This window comes from Thalassophryne amazonica, chromosome 14 (genome assembly GCF_902500255.1).
Source record: "Thalassophryne amazonica chromosome 14, fThaAma1.1, whole genome shotgun sequence".
Classification (NCBI taxonomy): Eukaryota; Metazoa; Chordata; class Actinopteri; order Batrachoidiformes; family Batrachoididae; genus Thalassophryne; species Thalassophryne amazonica.
In genome coordinates, this window is record NC_047116.1 from 20,468,314 (window position 1) to 20,490,225 (window position 21,912).

Consider the following 21,912-nt stretch of genomic DNA (forward strand, 5'->3'; position numbering starts at 1 on the left):
GCCCTCTCGTGCTTGGAGCCCGCACTCCAAGCAGGGCGCCCTCTGGTGGTGGTGGGCCAGCAGTACCTCCTCTTCAGCGGCCCACACAACAAAGTTAGTGTGGTTCAAAATGCTGCTGCTTGAATCTTGACTGGAAGCAGAAAGTTTGACCACATTTGTTCAGTTAGCACCAATCTGAACAGGGATTGGACCCCAGGATGCAGGCAGCCAGGACACAATGGATTAAGTGCAAAACAACAAGTGTTTTAATTATCCAAGGTGGCAGTGAAAACAACTGAGACCAAACAATCCCGTCTGACAAAAATCTAAAAACACTACTAAAGACTAGATGACAATCAAACGAGGGAATAACCAAAAACACCTGTCAAAAAAAAAAAAAAACAGTGAGGCATACACTTACGACGAACAGGTGCAGGTGGACAGGGTGTAAGACATGGACCAGGAGCTGAATGTCACATGTGACAGCAAACTCAGGCAACTAACAGTGAGGAGGGAGAGGCTTAAATACTCTGATTCACAACAGGTGCAACAAGGGCAAAAGGAAACACTGGAACACCAAGATGAAAGGTAAAGAGACAATCCGAAAAGTGTAGAAAATAAAACGAAATGACAAACCATAACAAAGAGTGCATGAACTACCAGGTCTAACATGGAACATGCAGATAATCGGATCACAGATTAATAACTCAAACGTGGAACACCCAAGAACAGTACAACAGACCCGAAACCTAACGTTATGATTACACACAGATATACATGTGGGACTTGAACTGGAGCTAAGTAATAATAAGAAAACAGAAAGAACAGAGCAGCATAACTCATAACAGACCAGAGAGTGGGGACACATAACCAGATCACGAGGGACGGGACCTTCTGACACAGATGAGCTGTCAGACGCTGCGCACAGCTGTCAGGTGTAACCCTGACAACTGCACACTGACAAGGAACAGGAAGACAAGACAATTGGACATCTGTCTATCTTTCTCTATATGTGGCCCTGCGACAGACATGCCCTAAGACTGCTGGGATAGGCTCTAACCCCCCATGCCCCTTAATTGGAGTAAGCGGTTGAAGATGTGTGAGTGAGTGAACAAATAAAATAAAAAAAATTGGTGGAGAGCTTTTCTTGATGAATGACTCAAATAATTGGTCAATTTTGAAAATCAGCAGCAACTCTTATTCTGTCAGTCAATAATACATGTCCATTCAAAACAGGTCGAACAGTTACAGTACACAGATATTTTCCTGTTTGTCTGCTTGTTCTCAGGACTTAATGGCTGCTAAATGGTCGAGGAGAAACAAATTGGGAAACCTTGGAGCCAATTAACACAAAAGTCTCCTGACTCCCTATTACACATTAAAAGCCTCAGAACTGCAGATGAGCAATTAAAGCTCATCTACTGCTAAAGTAGTGATAAGGGAATAGAATGTGCCCTTGTGTTCCAGGTCCGTCAAACATTATATGACTACTCACAAGTGAACCAGAAATAGTTTATAAAGCCGCTCTCCCATTGCAGATGTCTTGCCCTGACTGACACCCTAATTTCAAAAATAAGATTAGAAGCACTCAGAGAGTGCAAACCTCTGTCAAGGCCATGGGGTCACTGACGCCATAACATCTACACGCCGTGGAATCACTGAACCTAAAAAAGTCTAACAATGATGTTTGCTCAGTAATAAAACAAGTTTCATCTGCTGTGACTGGATAGCATGTATCCTTAGCGCTTGGCATCACAGTTTATTGCAACTTGCACCTTTTCCAGAAGCTACTGTCATCTGAGCACTGATATTGATATTGCATGTGCTTATAGACAAAAACAAATAAGAGACAAAATTCAATTTATTATTCAACTAAACTGCAAATATATGAATTTTTTAACATTTATGAAACACTTCTCTAAACAAGGCCATAAGGTCACTGACCCTAAAGAGATTCCCTCCTTGGCACAGTGATCTATTCAACAATTCAGTGTTACAACCAAAACTATGATACATACACTTTTCTTTCCTTTATATTTGACATCCTTGACCATGAAAACATACCACTAGAACTTGGAATCACTTTTATGTCTTTATTAGTTCAAAAGTTATTGTATAAAAACGATTTTTCGGTAATGGTGGTTTTCTTCTGGATCTAGCTCCATAACATCAAATCAACAAGCTACATCAAATCTGATGAGACCTTACTGAATCAGTACAGATTCAGCTACAATTTGGTGTTAGTTGTGCATCTCTAGCTTCATTTGTCACCTCACACTGACACATTTTCTATTTTCCCTATATTTTTGCATATTCTGGATCACCAGATCCGGAATCCGGATCCAATCATCACCAAACTTTGTTGTTTGATAGAACATTTGACTATGTTACACCCTAATTTTTTTCAAGCCTTTCTGCCTTGTTTTTGTGGAGTTAGAAACTAGAAGGTCAAAATTCCCCCTATCCCGCAATGGTGAAGAATCCTTTAAAAAATTCCTGGATCCGGATCGTGATCCGGATCACCACTAAAATTTAATTACTTGTTCCTCTTGTCATTTCCAACCACTCCACAAAATGTCATCATAATCCGTTCAAAACATTTTGAGTTATCCTACTGACAAACAGACAGACAGACAAACAAACGTGACCGAAAACATAACCTCCTTGGCGGAGGTAAAAATCATGCCCGATTGCCCACAACAGCAGTGTAAAGTTGTGTGTCATAGTATTATACCCAATTATACATCAGGTTACAGGTGATTACAAGCAACAATGAACACAGCCCCTTGACACCAGAGCTACTGGGCATGTTCAGAATGGTGCTGTGTGCAGTCTAATGTCTGTGGTTATAAGACATTACCACAAAGCTAAACTCAATCTGTTAACATCTGAAAACTGTGTTTTGCTGAGGAGTGTGTCATGCTTGAGTGTCATAATCCAAACCCTTGTCCGCATTGTGACACCTGGTATAACGGATCAAGTCAGGAATTGCCTGGTGGGGTGAAATATGGTGAGGACCTTGTGACCCCTGTGGCCGCTATGATAAGCATGAAGGGCCAACAGGAACCCTGAACAATGAGACAGATAATGAGGCTCTGTTGAAACAAGAAGTCCTCAATGGCAGATCACGAAGAGGAGTTAATGCATTGTAACCCAACAGCTGTGAGTACAGATGAAGGCTCAGATTATCTTGGATATCCCAGCCATCGGATCAGGCTAAGGATCTGTCAAGGTTGTGGTCATTCCCACATCAAACACACAAATGCACAAGCATCTCTAGAATGACCCTGGATGTAGATTTTCTCCTCGTCCATCATGCCATCTGGGAATCAACCAAGACATGATCTTCCTCACCACTGAGGGATTGCCACGTGTCATACTTGTCATAGGATTGTGGATGTATATTTTATTTCTAGAGGAGATTTAAAGACGTCAGTGAACAGTGAGTTTTTGACCGTACCGTCCAACACAGACTGATTACTTCTTGCTTGGGTCAATGAAATCGTTCTGCTCCAAAACAGAAAACAATCTGCACCGTGTATTAATTTTATCCATTCTTTTTATCCTGCCATCAAAGTGACTGCGCAGCCAAATCCATATTCAAGCAAACATGATTTATTTCAATATGCACAAATGAAATAAAAACTAAAGCATTCTGTAAAATTACAATAAAAGATGATATCTGTCTGTACAACATGAATCTGTGCACCATCAGACTAGTGATAACTGGCCATCTGCTCATTGACACGAGGGGTCACCAACCGATCTGCATGTTCTCCATCCATGCATCCGAACACTAAGTATGTACTAATGTGTGCTAGGAACCTGCTTCCCAACCGTGAACCTACTATTAACCAAGCAAATAGTAGGGAAACCATAGGGATGTGCTATATCACAGCCATCTTGTGTCCAGTGACCCAGTGGCTTACATTTTACTATATATATATATATATATATATGTGTGTGTGTGTGTGTGTGTGTGTGTGTGTGTGTGTGTGTGTGTGTGTGTGTGTGTGTGTGTGTGTGTGTGCTATATGTAAAAATAAAACCACCAATGTCAAAAAGCTTGAAATTATTGTCACTGAAATATTATTTCTGTTCACATACGCACTTAGGGATACAGAGAAAATAATATTCAAAAACTGGAATACATTATCACTCTTCTTATTATTGACTGATTGATTGATAATTGATTTGTTGATTTTACATGATATAGTCATATCAATGTGGTGCATGTGAGCTGATTCCCTCCGTTATTTTTCCCATTCAGTGGCTTTTCTTTTGTTTGTGATTCCAGAATTGAGACCACCAAATGAAACATACGAGGTCTGTCAATAAAATATAGGTCCTTTTTATTTTTTTCAAAAACTATATGGATTTCATTCATATGCTTTTACGTCAGACATGCTTGAACCCTTGTCATCAGCATCAGCTGTCACTCATCCACATCATCACCACCACCTTAAAGGCCGGACTGCAACTCCACCTCCCCGCCGAGAAATCAACTACCAATCAGGTAATTCTCTGCTAAACCTTAATTCAAGTATTAGTCTGATCTCTTTTTGCAGCCGTTTTCCTGGGACGGATACCCTGTCTGCGGAGTTGGCGTTTGGTGTGGACTGCGACGGCTTCGCCTCACACCCCACCCAGATAAGTGGTTATCTCAGGAGCTGCACGAGTGTGTGATTGGAGGTGGAGGTTCTCCCTCCTTACTGAATACAGACTGTGGGATTACTGAGTGCGCGACCTCACACTCATCAGGACTGTCTCTGTTCTCTGCCAGCAGTACTGGGTCTGACTGCTGAAGACAGCGGCCACCTGGGGCGCAGGGCTTGGCGGCTCCGGTGTTCTTCAGCTCCGTTGGCAGTGGAAGCTGTGTGGAAAATCAGCACGAATCCCAGTCACAATCCTTTGTGAGGATTTAACCCTTCACGCCCCAGCACTGATAGACACGGGGTCAGAAGGGAATCTGCTGGACAGCAGATGGGCAAAGGAAGTAGGGCTCCCTCTGGTGGCTCTGCCTTCCCCTGTGAAGGTACGAGCACTAGATGGCACTCTTCTTCCATTAATCACACACCAGACACAGCCAGTGACTTTGGTGGTGTCTGGGAATCACAGGGAGGAGATAATGTTTTTTGTAACACCTTCTACCTCCCGAGTGATTTTGGGTTTTCCATGGGTGTTGAAACACAATCCCCGGATTGATTGGCCGTCTGGGGTTGTGACACAGTGGAGCGAAACCTGCCACCGGGAGTGTTTAGGATCCTCGGTTCCACCCTGTGAGATAGCTAAGGAGGAGGTCAAAGTCCCACCCAATCTGACGGCGGTGCCATGTGAGTACCACGATCTTGCTGACGTCTTCAGCAAAGATCTGGCACTCGCCCTTCCCCCGCACCGACCGTACGATTGTGCCATCGATTTGATTCCGGGCGCTGAGTACCCGTCCAGCAGGCTGTACAACCTCTCACGTCTGGAACGCGAATCAATGGAGACCTACATCCGGGACTCGTTAGCTGCCAGGTTGATCCGGAACTCCACCTCCCCGATGGGTGCTGGTTTCTTTTTTGTGGGTAAAAAGGATGGCGGACTCCGTCCATGCATCGATTACAGAGGGCTGAACGAGATCACGGTTCGCAACCGATACCCGTTACCTCTGTTGGATTCGGTGTTCACGCCCCTGCATGGAGCCCAAATATTCACCAAACTCGATCTTAGGAATGCGTACCACCTGGTTCGGATCCGGAAGGGAGACGAGTGGAAGACGGCATTTAACACCCCCTTAGGTCACTTTGAGTACCTGGTCATGCCGTTCGGCCTCACAAACGCCCCTGCGACGTTCCAAGCTTTGGTTAATGACGTCTTGCGGGACTTCCTGCACCGGTTTGTCTTCGTGTATCTAGACGACATCCTCATCTTTTCTCCGGACCCTGAGACTCATATCAAGCATGTACGTCAGGTCCTACAGCGGTTGTTGGAGAACCGGCTGTTTGTGAAGGGCGAGAAGTGCGAGTTCCACCGCACTTCTTTGTCCTTCCTGGGGTTCATAATCTCCTCCAACTCCGTCGCCCCTGATCCGGCCAAGGTTGCGGCGGTGAGGGATTGGCCCCACCCAACAAGCCGTAGGAAACTGCAACAGTTCCTCGGCTTTGCAAATTTCTACCGGAGGTTTATCAAGGGCTACAGTCAGGTAGTTAGCCCCCTGACAGCCCTGACCTCCACAAAAGTCCCCTTCACCTGGTCGGATCAGTGCGAAGCTGCGTTTAGGGAGTTGAAACGCCGGTTCTCGACTGCACCGGTTCTGGTGCAGCCCGATCCCAAGCGCCAGTTCGTAGTTGAAGTGGATGCCTCTGACTCGGGGATAGGAGCCGTGCTATCCCAGAGCGGGGAGTCCGACAAGGTTCTCCATCCTTGTGCCTACTTTTCCCGCAGGTTGACCCCAGCTGAACGGAACTATGATGTCGGCAATCGGGAACTTCTTGTGGTGAAGGAGGCTCTTGAGGAGTGGAGACACCTGTTGGAGGGAGCATCGGTACCATTTACGGTTTTCACGGACCATCGGAATCTGGAGTACATCCGGACCGCGAAGCGTCTGAACCCCAGGCAAGCCCGCTGGTCGCTGTTCTTCGGGCGTTTTGACTTCCAGATCACCGACCGCCCCGGGACAAAGAACCAACGATCTGACGCCCTGTCCCGGGTGCATGAAGAGGAGGTCAAGACCGAGCTGTCAGACCCCCCTGAAACCATCATCCCCGAGTCCACTGTCGTGGCCACCCTTACCTGGGACGTGGAGAAGACCGTCCGGGAGGCCCTGACACGGAACCCGGACCCGGGACCGGCCCGAAGAACAAGATGTACGTCCCACCAGAGGCCAGAGCTGCGGTTTTGGACTTCTGCCATGGGTCCAAACTCTCCTGTCATCCCAGAGTGCGCAGGACCATGGCAGTAGTCCAGCAGCGCTTCTGGTGGGCGTCTATGGAAGCCGACGTCCGGGACTACGTCCAGGCCTGCACCACCTGTGCCAGGGGCAAGGCGGACCACAAGAGGACCTCAGGACTCCTCCGACCCCTACCGGTGCCTCATCGCCCCTGGTCCCACATCGGCCTGGACTTTGTCACAGGCCTCCCGCCGTCCCAGGGCCACACCACCATCTTGACGATAGTGGACCGGTTCTCCAAGGTGGCCCACTTCGTGGCCCTCCCGAAGCTCCCTACGGCCCAGGAGACAGCAGACCTCCTGGTCCACCACATCGTGCGTCTGCATGGGATACCAGCGGACATCGTCTCAGACCGTGGCCCTCAGTTCTCCTCTCAGGTCTGGAGGAGTTTTTGCAAGGAACTGGGGGCCACCGTGAGTCTCTCGTCCGGGTATCACCCCCAGACGAACAGACAGGCAGAGCGGGCCAACCAGGAGTTGGAGCAGGCCCTCCGTTGCATTACCTCTGCGCACCCGACGGCCTGGAGCACCCATCTGGCCTGGATCGAGTACGCCCACAACAGCCAAGTGTCGTCTGCCACTGGCCTCTCCCCGTTCGAGGTGTGTTTGGGGTACCAGCCCCCATTGTTCCCGCTTGTGGAGGGTGAGGTCGATGTGCCCTCGGTCCAGGCCCACCTCAGGAGGTGCCGCCGTTCTGCCCTGTTGAAGGCCCGGACGAGGGCCAAGGCCCATGCAGACCGCCGGCGTTCCCCGGCCCCTGCATACCAGCCTGGGCAGGAGGTATGGTTGTCGACAAAGGACATCCCACTTCAAGTGGAATCACAGAAACTGAAGGACAGATATATCGGACCCTTTCCCATCACCAAGGTCCTCAGCCCGGCCGCAGTGAAGCTACGGCTGCCAGCTTCACTGCGGATCCATCCTGTTTTTTACGTGTCGCGGATCAAACCATACCACACCTCACCCCTCTGTACCCCCGGACCGGCGCCGCCTCCTGCCCGGATCATCAACGGGGAGCCGGCTTGGACCGTGCGCCGGCTCCTGGACGTCCGTCGGAAGGGCCGGGGGTTCCAGTATTTGGTGGACTGGGAGGGGTATGGACCCGAAGAACGCTCCTGGGTGAAGAGGAGCTTCATCCTGGACCCGGCCCTCCTGGCCGACTTCTACCGGCGGCACCCGGACAAGCCTGGTCAGGTGCCAGGAGGCGCCCGTTGAGGGGGGGGTCCTGTTGTGTGGGCCACTGAAGAGGAGGTACTGCTGGCCCACCACCACCAGATGGCGCCCTGCTTGAAGTGCGGGCTTCAAGCACGAGAGGGCGTCATAGTAACTGGGAGTGACGGCTGTTACTCGTCATCAGCATCAGCTGTCACTCATCCACATCATCACCACCACCTTAAAGGCCGGACTGCAACTCCACCTCCCCGCCGAGAAATCAACTACCAATCAGGTAATTCTCTGCTAAACCTTAATTCAAGTATTAGTCTGATCTCTTTTTGCAGCCGTTTTCTTGGGATGGATACCCTGTCTGCGGAGTTGGCGTTTGGTGTGGACTGCGACGGCTTCGCCTCACACCCCACCCAGATAAGTGGTTATCTCAGGAGCTGCACGAGTGTGTGATTGGAGGTGGACTTCTCCCTCCTTACTGAATACAGACTGTGGGATTACTGAGTGCGCGACCTCACACTCATCAGGACTGTCTCTGTTCTCTGCCAGCAGTACCGGGTCTGACTGCTGAAGACAGCGGCCACCTGGGGCGCAGGGCTTGGCGGCTCCGGTGTTCTTCAGCTCCGTTGGCAGTGGAAGCTGTGTGGGATCGGCTCTTCTCTCGCCAGGCATCTTCTATCGTCGAGCCTGCCCACACGTCACCTGGTGTATGATTGACAGTCACTATATTGTTATTGTCTGTACGTCGTTGTGCGATTCACAACATTAAATTGTTACTTTTGGCTTATCCATTGTCCGTTCATTTACGCCCCCTGTTGTGGGTCCGTGTCACGACACTTTCACAACACACAGCTTTATAATTCTACTGAAAAGAATGTGTATGTACACTTCTGAGTTTGTGTGTTCATCACACAGTGTTAGTCCTAATTCTACCCTATATTTTATAGATTTGGAAATTAAAGAGAAGGAGAAACAAACTCATTTCAGGTCGTGTAACCACACCTGCTCCTAATTTCCATTACATATTTGATGAAAGGACCTGCAACAAGGCCTGATGAGTGCAGGCAGCAGTCAGGTCCATGGTACTACATTCTCCTATCAAAGTGGAGGGGATGGAGAAACCACACTTTACATAGTATCTCCCTGTTTTCTCTGTCCATTAATGTCTTTGTTTTTTTTCATCAGCAGGGATTTTGACTGCTCCTTCACAGCGAATTTTCAAAACGCTCCATCAGTGTCAGCCAGTGATGGGCAGATGTTGCATCTATTTAGTAAATTAAAATCGGCTATATGTCAGGAGGATATGCTATAGGCCACATGCTGACCATCGCCACAATGACACAGGTCGATCCCCAGCAACATGGTTTCCGTCATGGTTTATTGGTGGGGCATGCTGTGACTCATAATGTCATCCTGGAGAAGGTCCTTGCTGTTGGGTTAAACAAAAGAAGCAGTTTGTGTGACTCTATGTGTTTGAGGAGACACGTGGCTGAGTTAAACGAGTTAATCGTCACAAGGGCTGCAGCGTGAAGGGAATTAACCATTCCGAAATGGCAGGAAAAGCAGATGAAATGGAGAAAAACAGTTAAGAATGAACAATCTGTGATCTCACACTTCAAAGAGATGGTTGGGACTCGCCAAATTTCTGATGTCACAGTTGTTCAATTACTTACACGCCTATGAAACATAGATATATTTTTTTTCTCCACCAGAGCTGCAGGATTTATTAATATCTTTGTACATTGATAGACATTAGTGAGGAGATTCCTTATCTACGAGGACTATTAGAAAAGTATCCAACCTTATTAAAAAAAAAAAAAAACATATGGATTTGAATCACGTGTGCTTGCGTGAGCCAACCGTGAACCTTCATGCGCATGTGTGATTTTTTTCACGCCTGTCGGTTGCGTCATTTGCCTGTGAGCAGGCTTTGAGTGAGAAGTGGTCCACCCCCTCGGCGGATTTTCATTGTCAGGGAAATGGCTGAGAGACTGCTGCTTTGCTTGATCAAATTTTTTTTAGAAACTGTGAGGCACATCCATGTGGACACCGAGAAATTCAGGTGGTTTTTGGTGAAAATTTTATGGGCTTCAAAGACATAAAGGGATGTTACTGTCGCTTTAAGGATGGCCCACAGCAGCTGTGGGGGCGCCGAGCTCCAGCTGCCATCGACAGACTGAACGACCATTTCATTTCTAAACGGACAAGAAGGACAAGCTGGGACAGCTTGGTTCTGTGGTGTGGTGGATGTGTCATTGTGTGCCACCAGCACATACTCTTGGACCACACCTGCTCTGAACTGGGGCAATGCAGATGAAGGGGCTGATTAGGTGGGTGGCGCAGTTTTGCAGACAACAAGGTTTTAGTTTTATTGATAACTGGCCCTCTTTCTGGGGTCACTGTGGCTTAATGATGTTGGATGGCCTTTACCCTACAGGACAAGGTGCCACCATCTTATCTGTGAACATAGAGTCCTACCCAGAGGGCAACATTAGAACTCTACAACAGGTCACGGAGCAGGTGATTAGAGAACCTGCAGAGCGTACTATTAATGCGGACATGGAATCCATTAAACTAGCGGGGAAACTACTGCAGGAAATCCGCTATGGTGACAGCATAGTTTGTGCCACAAAGGGAAATTTTTCAAATTGTGACCATGACCTGTTTCTGCAGACATACCCATAAAAAGAATAGAAGCATATGTTTTGTAAATTGAGTGCACATTAATACACCGGATAGCACTAAAGCTGAGGGTGCCCCACTGGCTGTTTCTGCAACATCAAATCATCTGTGTCTGCTGTCTTCAGCCCGTGTGGAACTTCACAAACCCAAACCTATTCTGAGGCATCTTAATATATTAATGTGGAACCATTCCTGAATCCAAACACTATTGAATTGATTTACTTAGATGCCAGATGACAAGTGCTAAATTGTGTGGGCAATCCAAATGTTTGCGCTTCAGAGTGGAGACAGTTTTGCAGGTGATTTACCAAAATTCAATTTCCAATTTATTCAATCTGTAGAATGCCAGCTGACGACAGTGTCGCCCCAAGGTGCTTCACATAAAATCCAAAAACTAATTAAAATTAATTAAAAGATTAAAAACACATTTAAAAGAGTAAAAGAAATATTAAATATTAAAAGAAACAAAAAGCATAATAATAACAATAAAAGGCATAATGACAAATATGCCAACTAATGAGAGGGAGAATAAATGCTTCAATCTGGCTTTAAAAGTGTCCACAGATTCTGACTGCTTTAAACAACCAGAGCAGAGACATCCTGGCAAGACGCACAAAGCAGAAAAATGACTGCACACAGAAAAAAAACCCCGGCAAACAAGAAAGAGAGGGCTGATGGCAAACCACCACAGGTGCCATCTGGGAACTCCCTCTCTGTCTATGCACACTCAATAATTCAGGAAGTCCTGTGCTGAAAAAGGCAAAAAACTAACTGCGCAGTTGAAACAGGTGGTAATGTGACATAGACAGCAGTAACGTCACTATTTGCATGTTCCCACAAGAACCTTGTGCACTCGGGTGGACAAATCCCAAATTGCATATTCATGAAGGCTATTTTGCTCATTTGATTCAATCAATCAATCAATCAACAACTTTATTAATCCCACAAGGGGCAGTTTCATTTGAGCAGTCCGTTTAAGAAAAAATAAAATACAATAACAATATATAACAACAATAAAACTAATAAAAAACAAATAAAACAGACTTAAGAAGTTAAAATGAATAGCAAGAATAAATAAATAAATAAAAACACGGCAGACCTACGGAGCATTTAAAAGTCGAATCGCCGAAGGTATAAACGACTTTAAAAACTGGTTGGTTCTACACACAGGTGACGCATAACGGCGTCCTAAAGGAAGCAGGGAAAACTCTCCTAAAAGAACATGACCTTACATGGACAAAATAATTTCAGCCTTCCGGAAGATCTGCTGATTACGCATCTGTTTGATTGACGCATGCACTGTTAGTGAATCACCATGCACATTTTTTTAGAGTGCTATGATGTTTGAACACGTTTTAACACATGCAAACCTTTAGTAAATCTGGTTCTAACTGTCATCCAAAGACACAGACAGGGAGCATTCCCGAGAATTGCACCCAGGTCTACATGTTGGAAGCCCAACTCCTTAAGCCCCGTTTACACATAGACGGTTTTGTTGGCGGGTAGTACGTAGACCGAAGTTCGCGGTAGTTCCGGCTGTTTTCGCGGTGGAAAGGGGCAGAGCATTTCGCCAGCGTTTTGACTGCCGTACTATCCGCAAATACGCGGATAAAACGCCGCTAAATCCGCCGAATAAAGCGGCGTTTTTGACGCCGTAGCATCTGGCACACGTCAGGCAACAGGGGTTAATACCCAGTTCTATCCTTTACAATCGCAGGTTAAGACGCACGTGAGAATGGCGGTGTACTGCTGCCGCCGATAATGCCCTGTGTACCGCTGGTTATCCAGGCAAATCCTGCGTTACTCCAGGAACTTTTTGCATATAGGCACCGCCCCCAGAGTATAATAGGCTGAAGCAGCAGGAATACATGCCTCTGTCACTGCAGGGGGTGGGAGATCATACTCAGCCTTTTCCCCTCCTCAACGTGTTGCTCGTCTCCACCACAGGGCTACCCTCTGCTTCTGAACCAGACCTCTTGGTAAGTCCTTGCCGCTGCCAATTTTCTTTTAGGAGGCATACTGGAGCTTCTCTGCAAAAATATCTGGAGCTGGCCACGAGTGAGAGGCCTGCATGCAGCACGCTAGCGTTTTTATACTGACCGCCGCCTATCAGCCGTTTGGAACGCCGTTTTAACTGGGAGGTGGTGTTTAGAACGGCGCACTGTCCGCTAGCACTGCCGTTTTGTCTGCCTCTGTTGCCGGTTAAAACGCAGTTGAGGACGCTGATGTGGGCTCTATCACCGTTTTACACGCCGTTGATTAGGGATACAACGCCGGCCGCCAATTACGGCGGTGTAAACTGCAGCACTACAGGAAGGGGCAGGATGAAACGGCGATTAAAAAGTATCAAACGCCGTTGTTCGCGTTGTCTCCGTCGTCACGCGAATTCTTCGGGAGCGCTCCCGGAATTATTCGACATGTTGAATAATTTTTTTGACGATTCCCAGTAAAGCCGGAACTAAGCCACGCCCCCCTAGTTAACAATGGTGTTTGATCCTTAAGACGGCCAAAAACTCTTCTGGGACGCTTCCGGGAGCTCTTACCGTCTGTGTGTAAACGGGGCTTTATCCCACTGAGCTACCTGCTCTGCCTGTGCAGGGGGCTCTGTTGTTGTTGGTTATTGTGTTTTCTTTTTGTTGTTGCCGCTAACACCATGATATCATCTCTCACTGACTGCTTTTGCTTCTTCTGCCTTTCAGTTTTGTTTGCAGTTTTCATTTTCTACTGTTTTCTTCACACCGCTTCTATTTATTTAAATCACCTTATGTTGTTCCCACGACAGCTGACAGCAGAATAAACCCTCGTGTGACTGTGACTGTGTGTGTGTGTGATAGGTGTTTGAGTTTCTGTGTAATCAGAGATAACACAGGAATCTGAATCTAATCCTGAAGGCCTCTTCTCCAGCGTTCTCTCTAATTTTCTTTCTCTTGCACTTTTCCCTTCCTGGTTCCCTCTCACACATTTGTATTCTAAACCAACTTGTCTTTGGATGACATTAATCATCACCAACCAACCAAAGGACATGGTGCTGGAAATTGAAAAGTAATTAATTGAATGTCAAGAGAATGAATACACAGTTAATTCAACTGCATCATGATTATCTGTTGTCTTAGCAATGTTGGTTTGGTAGGTTTTCACAGACTATTAGTCTCATTTAATACTTTAAGGCATCTTAAAGGGTTTAATGACACAACTCACACCATAATTGAATTAACAGTTATTGTGTTTTCTCGGTCGTTGTGTTTGATATACAGCTCTAAATCAGAAAAAACCTGTGATGGCATGGAAAAAAGAATTAAATAAATAAACACAAATCAGCCAGTAACATGTTCTTTGACTTCTGTTTCATCGAAGGCTGTATGAACCGTTTGTGTGGTCAACTTCATTTCATTTGTTAACATACCATTCTTGAAGTTGATGACACAAAACATGAAATATTTTGTTCATACTATCTGCAAATGGAAGATGGAGTGCATTTATAGAGCACTTTCCCATCTGCATCAGAAGCTCAAAGTGCTTTATAATGATGCCTCACATTCACACAGGAGCACTCACACACTGATGTCAGGGTGCTGCCATGCAAGGTGCTCATTACACACAACTAGGGGATTAAGGACCTTGCTCAAGGGCCCTTAGTGATTTTCCGGTCTGGCTAAGTTTTGAATCAAAGATCCTCTGATCTGAAGCCCAACACTGAAACACGAGACCATCACCTCTGCAATGAAATACAAATCAACGTAAATGTAAGGATAACTGTCTTTTTAAATTTGCATTGTCCGTATCATTCCAACTTGTACTGATCTGGGTATTTATGTAGAAAAGATACTTTCAATATTTATAGCACAGGGTGGTTATGTGAAACCACCATTAATGCGTCACAATTTGCATAATCTCTGTTAAGATTTTTGTTGCCCTCATCTTTCCAAATAAGCGAGTGATTTATCGTTACAAAGTCAAAGGTCCGCCACAATGCAAATCCCTTTCAGTTACTCTTTTAAACCTTCCCGACAGATTAACCTCTCACTGCAGTGGGTCGCTACACATTTCCCTGAAAACATTCTAACGATTGAAAAGTAAGCAGTTCAGAAAAGTTCCCACAATACAAACTGAAGGTAACATGTGCCGGCCCATATGGATGGAAGCCATCGTGATGTCCATTGAATATGTGAAGCTCCTCCTTCTGTTCTGTTTTGTTCAATTTGCCTCTAGTAGGCTACATGGTAGAGCAGGAGTGCATAAGGAGCTGGTCTGCCAATATGTGGACATGGGTTCAAATCCTGCTCATGCTACCTGTCTGTGTCATTGGACAAGACACACTGTCTACATTGTCTCAGTTCACCCAGATCTAAATCAGTACCGGTGTTGCAGACCGAACGGTTCCCCCTAAAAATTGGTCCGCCCTGCCTCCACTGTGCATGCGTCATTTCGGAGCTCAGCACCTCGTCTGAGACAATCTCTTCACCCAAAGTGATCAAGTGGATTAATGGATTAACCATCAGATGACAAGATAAAACCTCTTAAATCATTCTGAAGTCAGTTTTAAACAGAAACAGGGCCGTTTTAAGCATAAACGAGGCGATAATCTGTGATGCTTTGAAATAAAGAACGTGTAGTGAATGCAACAGCTAGCAGCTCGTGTAGCTGTGGCGTGCTGCTCGCTTCCTCCGTTTTTATGTTGAAATAATGCAGAATTTGTGTGGAAATGTTTGTTGTATAAAAGCTTCAGATATCTGTTGCTGAGATAGATGATGACTGGAGTGCAGTTTGAAGCAGAAACGAACCGATAATCGGTGAAATGCATGCGCAGTGAAGGCAGGGCAGATCGATTTTAGGGGGGGACCGTTCGGTCGGCCACACTGGCCTTGGCGGAGATGAGCACTAGTTTGCTCAGTTCACTATTAATAGTCAAATTGTGTAGTTGTATCAGTGAAAACAGACTAGTTTAGCAAGTTTAACATATTGTGAAGGGGTTACATTTTGCAGATATATCAGTAAGTTTGTCACTTCTTGTTTTTGAATCTTTCGTGTGTTCCATGTGCATATTTCACACAACTAGAAAAATAAATAAATATATCCTCGCTTAATGACTGTGCTCTTCGCAATGAAATCTGTCTTTGTGTTGAACACCAGAGGCTGTCTACAGACATTATACAAACAGTTCACCCTGAGAACGTCAATAATACCCGAGTAAATGGACTGCACTTGTGCTTTCATGCTTTAAGCACTTTACAGTGATGCCTCACATTCACCCATTTGCACACTGATGCTCAAATGTAGACCAGGAGCAACCTTGGGATTAATAGTGGAGCAGATAACTGTAACAATTGTTCAAATCTGGTTACAAGCACCAAAATTTGACTGTGTATACCTCTTGGTATATATTTGAGACAAATAACATTAGCCATTTGAATTTTCAATTGGGGCCAAATAGGGGTCAATGAAGAATTGCACAGGGGTCAAAGTAAAAACAAATGTTCCAATCATGTTGAAAACTATACCACATTATTTGTCTGATCATGAAGATTCCAAAGGGGTATAGTTTGGACTATCTATGAATGAATATTATGGAATTATGGGCATTATACCATAATATGGTATAGCTTTCAATATGATTGGAACATTTTTTAATTTTGACCCCTGTGCAATTCTTCATTGACCTCTATTTGGCCCCCGATTGAAAATTCAAATGGCTAATGTTATTTGTCTCAAATATATACCAAAAGGTATACACAGTCAAATTTTGGTGCTTGTAACCAGATTTAAACAATTCCTCTGCAAATATTCTGTTATCTGCTGCACTATAAGGACCATGCTTCAGTGCCCTAAGTGTTTTTCCTAGAGGGATTTGAACCAAGCCCACCGCTTTAGCCTAACCAACCAAAGTTGCATGGACCCACAAGTTTGCTATGTGAAAATGTGCTGCAGTCAGAAAAACAAAAACTGCCAAATGTGTCACATATGCCATAAAGCTATGAAGTCGTCCCTGATCTCAGAGTTCCTGTGGATATATATTAATCCCCTGCTACAATTCCAACAGTTGTGTAGATAAAGGAACAATGGAGCCATTTGAGTTTTGTGGTTGATCCTGAGTCGTAAGCGGATGGCACACAGAGGGCGAGTGGAGCCAAGGTCCCCTGGTTTCAGTCTGGCAGTAGCAATGGCTCACCAGCTGCTCCCACAGAAAGCAGCTGAACCTTATTGGCTCCCAATGAGCAAAGATTAACATAGTGACCTGCAAAGACGGCTGGTAATGCTGACACAGATGCCCACAAACAACTGGGTAAAGGACATCGGCTGGATGGCAGATGAGGAGATTTGATCAAAAGCTTCTTTGGGTAAGAACGTAATATAACTAATGGAAGAAAATAAAGAATTCCTCCCCTTTCTTCAGTTTGCCAGTGAATACAAGCACAAACACATACTTTGACAAACAAGAAGTGACATTAGTTATCTGATACAGGAGAGACTCCAAAGGGCACACAATGACACACATTCTCACAGACACTCCTTATCTCTCCCACCAACAGCTGCAATAACATAACCTTTGCAGAGGTCACAAAGGTCCTTCAAACTGTTTTTTCACTGAATTACTTCAGTCTGGGTAAAGCAGGTTCTCCTACATCCTCACAAGTGTCCCACAACCGGGTACAGTGGTCCCTCGCTATAATGCGGTCTCGCAGTTTCGCAGATTTTTTTAGTCCAATTTTGCATGCTTTTTTTTTTTTTACAGCGCATTGTGTTCTGCGTCCTCATCAATCAGGCCAGTCGCGACACCGCAAAGGCAGAGTACGCGCATTGTGTTCTGCGTGTCTTTTTATAAGAATCTTCTCGCCCAGAAGAAAAAAAGAGCGCCAACAACTACCCATAACTATGTTCACTCGGAAAAAGACACCTGCACCGAGGTGTGACTCAGTGGAAAAAGGCGCGACAGTGGCGCGGCGCCAGGATGAAGAGGCGCAGTCAGAGGAACTGTGAAATACTGGTCAGGTCACTATTAATAATTTCTTATGTGTCCAACCTCGTCGGTTGATCGTTAAAATTAAATTCTTTAATTCTAAAAGCCATCATAATTATTTATAGGAAAACGTTCTATTTTTATTTCTCAAACAAATGTTTGGGCCTGAAAACAGGTTGGTCTTATTTTTCTACTAAGGTTTGAACTTTGAGTGTTTACACACGAGAGAAAAGTGAGAAAATGTTCATGTCTGTTTGAGAAAAGTGTATAAATTGTGTAGTGAGGGGTTTTACAGCCTTAAAACATCTATAATAATTGTAAAAAATAACGCTGACTACTTCGCGGATTTCACCTATTGCGGGCTATTTTTAGAATGTAAACAAGGGACCACTGTACTCGTTTTTTTTTTTATGTAAAATCTCCAAAAATGTTTTGACACTTTAAACTTGACGAGTTGTATAAATTGTTGCATTATTTTTTTGTGTAGCTTTTCCATGGGTCTGACTAAAAGAAGACCCCCCCAAGGCAGGGACATATACGCACCTTCTTTGTCGTCATGGCGAATGATGGCGTCCTTTATGACATCAGTAAGGTTGAATCGAATACGGTGTTTTTTGCGGTGAGAGGGCGGGGCCCGGACTTTGACTCCGCCCTGCTTGCGCTGAAGGCTCTTTTCTCTCTCGTAGTAAGCCTTTATTTGATCACAGCGCATCCTCCTGACCAGCCGCTGTCGCTGGCCAATGGGGAGAGACTCCAGCAGGCACTGGTCTATCTCCATGTTTTGACGAAAGACGTTACATAGCTGGAAACAACCTGGACAAAGGAAGACAAGGAAGCAATGACACTGACCCTGACTGTTAAAATAACACATTACGTGCAGGACTGTAGACAAATAAATAAATAAAAATAAAAATTTGGTGACTAATTTTTGCAAAAAATTCTGTTTTGTTGTGTCTAGTTTCCTTATAAATTGCTCCAACAACTTAAAAGTGACCGTGACGCAGTCGGAGTCCACGGACATTTTTAAGTCAAGACTTAAAACCTATTTTTATTCTCTTTCTTATGAATAGCTTTGATTTTTAAATTTGTTTTATTCTTTTACTTGTGTTTTTATTTATGTATTTGAATTTTTTAATTTTTACTGATTTATTTAAAATTTTATATTGAACTGTTCTGTGTGAGATACCTTGAGGTAGCTTTTGTTGTGATTTGGCGCTTTATAAAATGATTAAATTAAAGCAAAATGTCATTAGATTAGATTAGACAGAACTTTATTAATCCCTTGGGAAGACTCCCTCATATAAATATAAATACACAAATATACACACCAGACATACTGATCAATACTACTCTGTTGGCTACTACTGTTCCTCTCCTTCCCGTCACTTGTCTTCCTGTTACTCCTTCTCCCACTGAGTGAGGAGTTGTACAGTCTGATGGCCTGAGGGACAAAGGAGTTTTTCAGTCATATATATATATATATATATATATATATATATATGGCTACGTCTGTCCGGGATAAACTCCCCAAACTATAATATGTAACCCTAAAAACTATATATTCTGAATCCTCATGACATGGGAAACAAGCTGGTACCATTTTTTTTAAAGTTGAACTCAAAATTACCTCCAAAATCGCCAGCTGTGGGTATGACCAGGCAGATTCAACTTCCCAGCCCTGTATATGTGTTGGCCATTTCTGTTTATTTAATCCCTTCCTTCAGCTACTTTATGTTCTCAACTGTTAAGCACCTGACTGTCCTGTACAACCCAGTTTGCCTTCCTGTCTGAATACATTCATTTTATGTTTGTAAAATTGCAATGTAAAAACAGTGAAATACACCACTACCTAAATTTTGATTCATTGATATTTACATTTAGTGTTACCTACCTTTTGTGCATAATTTTGTTATAAATTTGATTGCAAAACAAAGTCTGCATGAAGGGCTTCAAATGTGTTTGTCTTTTAACCAAGTATTTCCACTTAGTTTGGGGAGTTCACTTCTTATATTTCTACTGGACAAACGTTAGCCCATTAACTATTATATTTATAAGACATCAGCATTACAAAAACAAATGTTGGGCAGTTGTTTTGATTAAAATGATTGGCATTTGGCTTATGTCTAAAACAGGTTAACCCGGCATTGTGCTCGTATGTGCTAAAAATCATTGATGCACAGTAGAAAGCAGATAGAGGGAAACACTTTTCCTACAATCTGTCATTGCTTTCCTCCTATGAAGTGCTTCCCTTGTGTTTTCTGCTCTGCATCATTTTTTTTTAGCACGCACAAGCACCATGAGTACCAGTTATGTGCATGCCTGTTCATAATAATGTGACGTTTCACACTATCAGTGTTAAACAATAACTGTTTTTCTCTTCTAGCTCTACAAACTAAATGTCAGAATTATTGTTAATACAAATCATCACTTTTACAGCTAGTTTACTTTACAAAAGTCAGTGGGATAGATATTAGAACATTTCCACCTCACTGAATACGTGGTCTGTCAATAAAGTAACGGTCCTTTTATTTTTTTCAAAAACTATATGGATTTCATTCATATGTTTTTACGTCAGACAAGCTTGAACCCTCGTGCGCATGCGTGAGTTTTTCCATGCCTGTCGGTTACGTCATTCGCCTGTCAGCACGCCTTGGGAAGGAGTGGTCCCGCCCCCTCGTCAGATTTTCATTGTCTGGAAATGGCGGAATGAAAAGGACTTTTTTTCCATCAGAATTTTTTCAGAAGCTGTTAGAAACTGGCACCTGGAAACCATTCGAAAAATTTATCTGGCTTTCGGTGAAAATTTTACGGGCTTCACAGAGAATAAGGACTGTTACTGTTGCTTTAAGGACTGCTTTAAGGACTGCTTTAAGGATGGTTGGAGCACCACGCTCCGAGCTGCGATGACGACGCACAAACCACTGGATAATTTCTAAACGGATGGCTCTGTGGATATAAGACCGTCGTGTTTATCACAAGAGCTGGACATCAGCCATTTTCCGGCAGATTTCACTTTTAACAAGAGATTTTGTCATGGAAAGCCGCGCGGAGGCTTTGTGCGTAACTACTGATTCGCTGTGGAAGCGAGACAAAGGAACACCTCCGTTTCGGAGTCTCAGAGGACAAGTTTGGACATGCCTATCTCGGCTTTCAATGCTTACCAGTCCAGTAAGTATCAGAGAAATTGTGGAGAGCTGGGCATGTCCAAACTTGTCCTCTGACACGCCGAAACAGAGGTGTTCCTTTGTCTCGCTTCCAAAGCGAATCGGTCTTTACGCGCGAAGCCTCCGCGCGGCTTTCCATGACAAAATCTCTTGTTAAAAGTGAAATCTGCCGGAAAATGGTTGATGTCCAGCTCTTGTGATAACCAGAGAAAGAGCACACGACGGTCTCGTATCCACAGAGCCATCAGCTCAGAAATGGTCCGGTTGCTTGTGCCGCGTAGTCGCAGCTCGGAGTGCGGCACGCCAACCGTCCTTAAGGGGGGCCTTAAAGCTGTAGTAACAGTCCTTATTCTCTGTGAAGCCCGTAACATTTTCACCGAAAGCCAGATAAATTTTTCGAATAGTTTCCAGGTGCCAGTCTCTAACAGCTTCTGAAAAAATTCTGATGGAAAAAAAGTCCTTTTCATTCCGCCATTTCCAGACAATGAAAATCCGACGAGGGGGCGGGACCACTCCTTCCCAAGGCGTGCTCACAGGCGAATGACGTAACCGACAGACGTGGAAAAACTCACGCATGCGCACGAGGGTTCAAGCATGTCTGACGTAAAAACATATGAATGAAATCCATATAGTTTTTGAAAAAAATAAAAAGGGCCGTTACTTTATTGACAGACCTCGTATATATATATATATATATATACGAGGGCTGTCCGTAAAGTATAGGTCCTTTTTATTTTTTTCAAAAACTATATGGATTTCATTCATATGTTTTTACGTCAGACATGCTTGCACCCTCGTGCACATGTGTGAGTTTTTCCATGCCTGTCGGTGACGTCATTCGCCTGTGAGCACTCCTTGTGGGAGGAGTCGTCCAGCCCCTCGTCGGAATTCCTTTGTCTGAGAAGTTGCTGAGAGACTGGCGCTTTGTTTGATCAAAATTTTTTCTAAACCTGTGAGACACATCGAAGTGGACATGGTTCGAAAAATTAAGCTGGTTTTCAGTGAAAAGTTTAACAGCTGATGAGAGATTTTGAG

At 44.6% G+C, this 21,912-nt stretch overlaps 1 protein-coding gene across 4 annotated transcripts in view; it reads right to left on the reverse strand.

Moving 5' to 3' along the window:
* Positions 1-21,912, reverse strand: part of myo16 (myosin XVI) — a 236,115-nt gene that overhangs the window by 172,912 nt on the left and 41,291 nt on the right. For all 4 annotated transcript variants that reach the window (XR_004564741.1, XM_034185981.1, XM_034185980.1 and 1 more), the window contains exon 2: positions 18,257-18,526. Coding sequence is in view for 3 of the 4 variants with exons in the window: in XM_034185980.1 (XP_034041871.1) it covers positions 18,257-18,526 (270 nt within the window). In the remaining variant the exon portion in view is untranslated. The remainder of the gene's footprint in view (positions 1-18,256; positions 18,527-21,912) is intronic.